Genomic DNA, 8857 nt, shown 5'->3' with positions numbered 1-8857 from the left:
GGTATGAAAAACTGGACAGCACCTGGCCCTGACATGATCCACGCCTACTGGCTAAAGAAGCTCACTGCAATCCATGAGCGCCTGGCAGCACAAATGAACCAGCTGCTAAGGGATGGGACTCACCCTGAATGGCTAACCGAAGGGCGAACGATCCTGATAATGAAGGATCCCTCAAAGGGTGCAGTCCCATCCAACTACCGGCCAATAACCTGCCTCTCCACAACATGGAAGCTCATGTCAGGCATCATCGCAGCTAAGATAAGTGGGCACATGGGTCAATACATGAGCGAAGCACAGAAGGGCATTAGTAAGGATACCAGAGGAGCCAAACACCAACTCCTGGTTGACAGAACAGTCGCCCAAGACTGCAGAGTGCGACACACCAACCTGTGCACAGCCTGGATCGACTACAAGAAAGCCTATGACTCAATGCCACACACATGGATCATTGAATGCTTGGAGCTGTACAACATCAACAGAACTCTAAGGGCCTTCATTGCAAACTCAATGAGGTTGTGGAGAACCACCCTTGAAGCCAATGGGAAGCCACTTGCCCAAGTATCCATCAAATGTGGCATATACCAAGGAGATGCACTGTCCCCACTGCTGTTCTGCATAGGTCTGAACCCCCTCAGCCAAATAATAAACAAGACTGGCTATGGATACCGACTCCGGAACGGGGCCACCATAAGTCACCTCCTCTACATGGATGACATCAAGCTGTACGCCAAGAGCGAGCGAGACATCGACTCACTGATCCACACCACCAGGATCTACAGCTCGGACATTGGGATGTCATTCGGACTCGAGAAATGTGGGAGGATGGTGACAAAGAGAGGCAAGGTAATCCACACAGAAGGGGTCTCACTCCCAGAAGGAACAATAGCAGACATTGAGGACAGTTACAAGTACCTTGGAATACCACAGGCAAACGGCAACCTTGAACAGGCAACAAGGAATGCGGCAACAGCCAAATACCTCCAACGAGTAAGGCAAGTCCTAAGAAGCCAGCTCAATGGCAAGAACAAATCCCAGGCAATAAACAGCTACGCCCTGCCAGTGATCAGATACCCTGCGGGAATAATAAGGTGGCCAAAGGAAGAGATACAGACCACAGATGTTAAGACACGAAAGCTCCTCACCATGCACGGAGGGTTCCACCCCAAATCCAGCACCCTGAGACTGTACGCTAGCCGCAAGGAAGGAGGCCGAGGACTAGTGAGCGTGAGAGCCACTATCCAGGATGAAACATCCAAGATCCATAAGTACATCAAGGATAAGGCCCCGACAGATGACGTGCTGAGTGAATGTCTCAGGCAGTGGAGAACGGAGGATGAGATGCTGGAAGAGGGACCATCATGGGAGGACAAGCCCTTACACGGGATGTACCACCGGAACATAACTGAAGTGGCTGATCTCAACAAATCCTACCAATGGCTTGAAAGGGCTGGGCTGAAGGACAGCACAGAGGCACTCATCCTGGCCGCACAGGAGCAGGCCCTGAGCACCAGAGCCATAGAGGCCCAGATCTACCACACCAGACAAGACCCAAGGTGTAGACTGTGCAAAGAGGCCCCTGAGACGATCCAGCACATAACTGCAGGGTGTAAGATGCTGGCAGGGAAAGCATACATGGAACGCCATAACCAAGTGGCTGGCATAGTATACAGGAACATCTGTGCAGAGTATGGACTGGAAACCCCAAGGTCAAAGTGGGAAACACCTCCCAAGGTGGTAGAGAACGAGCGAGCCAAGATCCTGTGGGACTTCCAGATCCAGACTGACAGAATGGTAATGGCGAACCAACCAGACATTGTGGTGGTGGATAAAGAGCAGAGGAAAGCCGTAGTGGTGGATGTGGCAATACCAAGCGATGGCAACATCAGGAAAAAGGAACATGAGAAACTAGAGAAATACCAAGGGCTCAGAGAAGAACTGGAGAAGGCTTGGAAGGTGAAGGCCACAGTGGTGCCTGTGGTGATTGGAGCACTGGGGGCAGTGACCCCCAAATTGGAGGAATGGCTACAACAGATCCCTGGAATAACATCCGACATCTCAGTCCAGAAAAGTGCAGTCCTAGGAACAGCAAGGATACTGCGCAGAACCCTCAAGCTTCCTGGCCTCTGGTAGAGGACCCGAGCTTGGAAAGTGGATGAGACCACCCACGTGGGGTGAGAAGGGAGTTTTTTTTTTATATATATATATATATATATATATATATATATATATATATATAGAAAAGAAGAAAATTCAGTCTCATGATGACAAAAAAGGTAGCTAACAACACCAAAAGGTCCCTGAGAACCTCTGCTGCATCTGATTATAATATGCATTCATTATGTTTTGCTGCCCATTAGGACATAAATACTGTCAGGCTGTGATGCTTTAGTCAACACAAACACAAAGAAGAATGGAGCTGAGACAGGACCAAGTCATTCAAAACATGAACCTATAAAATCAAGCTAATGATCACTGTTAATCTTCAATAATCCATTGAGGATATTTTATTGGTTCAATAATGTGAACCAAAAAGTTCACTTTTATTTTTACATACACTACCTTAAACTGAGAATAGTGAATGAAGGAACACTCCAATAGGAGAAAGAGAAACTGATCAAGTGATCACCTAACTGAACAATTTATTTCAAAGAGCCTAATGTTTGTTTCATATTTGTAATGTATTTTCCATGGTTTTTATAAGAAACTAAAATTCTAATTGTCAAAGTTACTGATTGTTGTGTCAGTGATTGCTGCACTAGACACTCAGCTCATTTCCAAACCTAGAAAGTGAGGTGTCCCACCAGGGGATGGGCTACAAGAGCAGTTTCAATGCACTAAGCTGCTGAACATTTTAGTTTTAAGCCTTTTTTTAAAGGTAAAATTCACTTTTTGGACATTCTGGTACATTTATTCGACTCCCTGGTTCACGTTAAGACCCTCCTGATGTGTTAGAAGTACGGCCCCTACTTTTTTCACATTTTGAGAGTTTATCCAATCCGGTTCAAGAACCATTGTTTCAAATTTGGCGGACTATGTACGTCTGCATTCTCTTGACCACTCACAGAACCAGCTTCGCTTCCCTGAATGTACCTGCATTTAGGGGTCTTTTAGTTTACAATGTGAATCTGTACTCATGTAAGTGACAATGCAAAGGTGCATGACCACCTAGTAGATCCATTGAAAAACATTAAAGAATGAGCTGTGGAGGATCCAGAAGTTCAGATTAGCCAGAATGTAAAAAGTAAAGTAAAATGTGAGATGAATTACATGCTGCTTTTAGGGGTTTGAAAACTTGAAAGCATGAAATGTCAGTACCAGAATTTCAACGTCATCTCTGTTAGTGAGGCGTCTCCATCTAGTGACCAAATACAATCAATACCACCACCTCATCCTCATTCTGCTCGCCCTAGAAACAACCCTGCCCTCCACCTCACCACCAAAGAAACTGGCTGCTATAACGTATCGTTTCTCCCTCGTGCAACAAAATATCCTCTGTCTTTGTGTTCTAAACGTGAAAAACATTTACGTATTTAAATTAGTGAATCAAACGAAATTGGCTTTAATTAGTTTTTGGCAACATGAAAGAATCTTGCTGGTGTAACTGTTCTTGTATACATATTAAAAGTGGTGAAATAACTTGGTTTATAGTGCAGAGCAGGACACGTCACTTACATACTACACATATTTAATTTCATAAAGTATAAACTGTTCTCGTCACTCGTGCAGTTTCAAGCAGACACAACACGTGGAGTAAACATACGTAGAACAAACATAAAGCTGCAATAATAAATCGGAGATCTGCTGAGACGTGGCGTCATCTCTTAGATTTAAACAGCGTGAACGTGGCACAGGGGTGCTCGTGCCTGGAGCGGTTAACTCCGCCTCCCCGAGACTCTGAGCCAGCGGCACTCTAAACGCGTTGTATGAACTGGGGGAGCAAAATATCCCATCATGCACTTCGCGTAACTTAGCAACAGACACGCACCAAATTCGCGTGTCCATCATTTGCTGGTCACCGGGTATTAAGGTTAACTGTTGTGCTACAGGTGTTGTACCGTGGCCAGACATTTGCACAGCAGACGGAACGGGGCAACGTTTATTCAGGAGTGTCCATTAGAGGAGGCGGGTTCTTTACCGGAAGCGACTGTATGTATATAAATAGTGGGGCAGCTCTCGTCCTCAGCGTGTTCACGCTGCAGCGTCGCTGTTTAAATCTCCTCGAATAAACCGGAATCAGCAATTAGCTACTAGTGCCTGGCAATGAGTATGAGTCCTAAAATAGTTGTAGTAGGATGCGGAATATCGGGAATATGTGCAGCGCGCAAGCTCGTTCAGAGCGGATTTACTGACGTGAAAATACTTGAGGCGACGGCGAGAGGTGGAGGACGAATAAAAACCGGCCGCTTCGGTGAGTGTGGGAACACCTCAGAGGCAAAAACACGACTTTAACCGTATGAATCGTAAATCAGCATTATGCTTTATATTATATACATTAACTCATTTTAATAACATATTCGTTATTGTTTTCCCGCATGCAACCATGGGTATGTGCTCCCGTGCACTTTGATCCAGAAAACTGACTGATTATGACGGTGTCATATAAGTTCAAATGCAAATACTTTGCACTGTAATATTCTGTAAAGGTTAAAGAGACTAATAAAAGTAGCATTCAAACCCTGAACCCAAAATCTCTGAGAAGTGCTCTTAAGTCACAGACTTTTCTGTGTTTGTCCTATGCAGGCAATAGCATCATTGAAATCGGGGCAAACTGGATCCACGGACCGTCTGAAGAGAACCCAGTGTTTTGTCTGGCCAGACAATATGGTCTCCTGGATCCAGAGGCCCTCAACCCAGAGAACCAGGCCATGGACATCAAAGGACATCCCCCTTGGGTTCCCAATGTCTTCACCAGTTCAGGTAACTGCAGTGTTCTTAAAAATCATAAAAATACTAATTATTTATTGTAAAAAATGATCTATTAGATAGAGTTAATATAGTGGCATTGTAGCTCAAAGCAGGGAAGCAGAAGGTCCCCGGTTTGATCCCTGCACACATATGTGTGTCACCTTTTTGTTCCATGTAGGGCGGTTTTTGAAAAAATATTTACCTTACCTTAACATAATTGTATTTAGTGCCAAAATCAGGTTTGGTTAGCGATTACCTGATGCACTATGTAAGTAAACTTAAGCGCGACATGTTTCTAAGTTGTGTTATGCGGGTCGTTTAATGTGTGCAGGTCGAAAGTTGAATGCTGAGGATGTTTATCCTGCTCAAGACATGTTTGTTGAGCTGCTGTCTGACATCTCAGACTTACACACTCAAGGAGGAGAGCCATGCCCCAGTGTGGGAGAGTTCATTCGCTCAGAGGTACGTGTCCTTGAATAACTAAAGTAAGAGTATCATCTAAATCAGATGCCAGCCAGAATATGCTAATATGTCACGTATTCTTAGTAATAAGATACGTTTATGATGCCACAGCTTAAGGTGTAAATGCTTAGACCAAGGACACTCATATCTTTAGACAGCTGCCTTATAGTATGATATAAAGCAGAATAACAGCTTTGTTTTGTTGCTTGTCTAATTAAGGTGCCACAGCGAGTGGCAGAGAGATGGAAGGATGATGATGCTACCACAAGATCTTTGCAAATGAGTGCGATCAGTAACCTGCTGAAGGCAGAGTGCTGTGTTAATGGGACTCACAGCATGGATGAGGTGGGCCTGGCATCCTATGGTCTTTACAAGACTCTACCTGGACTGGACTGCACATTCCCAGGGTTTGTAACCGCACACTGCGCCACTTTAGATTATCTGAATAAATATTTGCTGCGTTTAAACAATGATTATAAAAGCTAAGATGGTGTCTTACATTGCCTGTAGCTGAAGGATACCATAGAGTGCAGTTCATTAACTGGTTGTGTACCTGACAGCTAAACAGCATGTGTCACATTGTTTTCTTTCTCATACAGTGGCTACGAAGGTCTAGTCAAAAACCTGATGTCAGAGCTCCCAAGTGATTTGGTCATCTTCAATAAGCCTGTGCGCTGTGTCCACTGGACCCAGTCAGAGCCAAGAGAAAATGCTGTAATAGTCGAGTGTGATGACGGGGAGAGGTTCACTGCTGATCACGTCATCGTCACAGTACCTCTAGGTATTCATTTATACAAACTGTTGTCTAGCTCAGTGCCTGATGCCGTGAATGTATAGGACAGCATATTTCATAAGGTTTGGATTAGATATTACATGCAGTAAAAATATACTATCACTCTAATCTCATAGTTAACAATTAACAGTAACTGTCCATAATTAAAAGCAGTTTATTGTGGCAGATTTTTTGTGAACATTGCTAATTCTCGTTTGCTGTGCTTTGTCAGGTTACCTTAAAAAGCACCAAGCGACTCTCTTCCGCCCTCCTCTCCCTCTTCATAAGATGCACTCTGTACAGCGACTGGGTTTTGGAACCAACAATAAAATATTTGTGGAGTTTGACTCGCCGTGGTGGGATGCTGAATGTGATGCTATCTATCTCTTGTGGGAAGATGAGGTGAGGTAACTAGGGTCTGGTTAAGTTTTCCTCTAAGCCAGTACATAGCCAAATCTCATACTATATTATTTGTTTTGTGTCTAAGGATGTGTTGGAGCAGCAGCGGACAGATGTTCATAGTTCCTGGATTAGGAAGCTGTTTGGCTTCACTGTTCTCAAACCTACTGAAAAGTATGGTCTGTTTAAGCACCAGTGTTTTTAGAGCTTGTTTGTGTTGATGTCTTGTTTACGTTGTTTGTGGTTTACCTTCCAGATACGGCCATGTTCTCTGTGGCTGGATTGCCGGCCATGAGTCAGAGCACATGGAGACTCTCTCTGAAGTGGAGGTCACACGTGCCATCACGCAACTTGTTCATCAGTTTACAGGTGAGACATCATTGACATCATACTTGTCTTTAAAATGATCTGTTTGACCTTCAGAGAGTAACTTGTTTTTGTTTAGGGAACCCTACCATCACTCCAAAGAGAACCCTCCACTCCCAGTGGTTTCATGACCCCTGGACCTGTGGCTCTTACAGTTATCCTGCAATAGGATGTTCAGCACAGGACCTGGAGAACATGATAGAGCCCTTGCCTACGAAGGGTTCGCAGTCACGGGTAATAGCATGTTCATACTCAGACTCATGACTCAGACTCATTAAGGACTTATCTTCATGTCTTTTTGGTTTTGTTTTAGCCCCTACAGGTGTTGTTTGCTGGAGAGGCTACTCATCCATGCTACTATTCCACTGTCCATGGAGCCATTCTCGCTGGGTGGAGAGAAGCTGATCGGCTCATCTCACACTACTCCAAGTCAAAACTTTAAAGAACAATGAGATTCATAAGGTTTACTTCTAAAACAGTGGTTTAGATCAGGTTTGTCACTCTAGATGGAACATGTGGCTTCTTAAAGTTTTCAACTGTGTTTTTTGGTAATTTTTAATTAAAATTTAAAAACCATTTAAAAAACTTTAAATGGTTTGATGTCATTAGTCAGTGAAGTAAAACGTTTGACTTTTACAAAAATATATAAATACCTACTAATACAATTAATAGAGTTGCACTAGTACAGGACCTGTTCCAATTGTGTGACTATCTTTTTATAATATGGTAAAAATATGATTATGAAAGTTTAAAACATACATTATGTTGAGGACTTTGCATGTTTTCCTCGTGTTCGCGTGGGTTCTCTCCAGGTTGCGCTGCCTCCTCTCATGGTCCAAAAACATGCATTAGGTTCATTGGTCACTCTAACTGTGAGTGTGTGATGGTTATCTGTCTGTGTCTTGCCCTGCAATGGACTGGCGACCTGTCCAGGATGGATGGATGGATGGATGGATGGATGGATGGATGGATGGACATTATGTCACACACTGACCTCCAACCTTTTTTTCAGTGTTTTGCTTAACATTTCAATTATAATATGAAGTGCATTGTATCCCGTTATCTAACCGTGAATATGCTGTGCTGAATGTGACATCAATGTTTTATGTGTAAATTAAAAAATATATATTTTGTCAGATCGCTTTATTTATTTATTTATTCATTAATTAATTTATTTACATTAAGTTTTCCTTGGTCCATAGAAGCAAAAGTACACATTCAGCTACACAGTGCAGGTCTTATCTAAGAGATGGTGGTTAATTATTAATTAATTATTAAAAACATTACAAGAACTTCACTTTATAACATTTATGAGCTAATAAATGTAAGGAACTAAAGTTTTATCAGAAGCTTAAATGTCAGAGTCATTTTTGACTCTTCATTATATTTTCCAGTATGGTCTACACCTTAAGTTGATCTAATTAAATTTTTGTTCAGGTTTAGTTAAGGTGTAACAAACTATATGACGCAAAAAATATGTGTAAATGTGTAACCTGTGCTATAAAGTACATTCAGCAAGCTCACAAAGTCTAAACAGGATTTTATTATATAATATAAATAGATAAGTGTGAGCTGCCCTCTCACTCTGCACGAGCACTGACTGATCTTGTACATTTACAGTTTTTCTCAGTCGCTTTAGTACAATTCTCAGATCAGAATAAAATTCTCAAAACTATTTGTTCAATCTTCACATCATGATGTTACGTATGCACATCATATAAGTAGTTTCTCACTACTTTGAACAAGTTGCAAATGCTTTAGTAAATCCATTCAAATGATTATGTACAATTCCCTGCTCTTTGCTACATCATCAATTGTTTATGTCATGTTGATCAAAATGTATTATATAGTTCACTGTGCATTAGTCTTACTCCTCAAAACATCTAGTCAGTAGTTCATTGTATAAGTCTATAACTGCAAAATGGTTGACCAAGTTGTCATAATGGGACAAAC

At 42.4% G+C, this 8857-nt stretch overlaps 1 protein-coding gene across 1 annotated transcript; it reads left to right on the top strand.

Moving 5' to 3' along the window:
• The first annotated feature begins 3945 nt into the window (after positions 1-3945).
• Positions 3946-8040, top strand: LOC114841755 (peroxisomal N(1)-acetyl-spermine/spermidine oxidase-like). The gene is made up of 10 exons (XM_029126874.3): positions 3946-4408; positions 4741-4917; positions 5237-5367; positions 5587-5774; positions 5967-6148; positions 6372-6541; positions 6627-6712; positions 6795-6907; positions 6984-7138; positions 7218-8040. The coding sequence occupies exons 1-10, from the start codon at positions 4261-4263 to the stop codon at positions 7344-7346; spliced, it is 1479 nt and encodes a 492-aa protein (XP_028982707.1). The 5' UTR covers positions 3946-4260; the 3' UTR covers positions 7347-8040.
• The last annotated feature ends 817 nt before the right edge of the window (positions 8041-8857 follow it).

The sequence above is a fragment of the Betta splendens genome, chromosome 15 (assembly GCF_900634795.4).
Source record: "Betta splendens chromosome 15, fBetSpl5.4, whole genome shotgun sequence".
NCBI lineage: Eukaryota > Metazoa > Chordata > Actinopteri > Anabantiformes > Osphronemidae > Betta > Betta splendens.
Note: the sequence above shows the minus strand (reverse complement) of the source record. Positions and strands in the feature narration are given on the sequence as shown.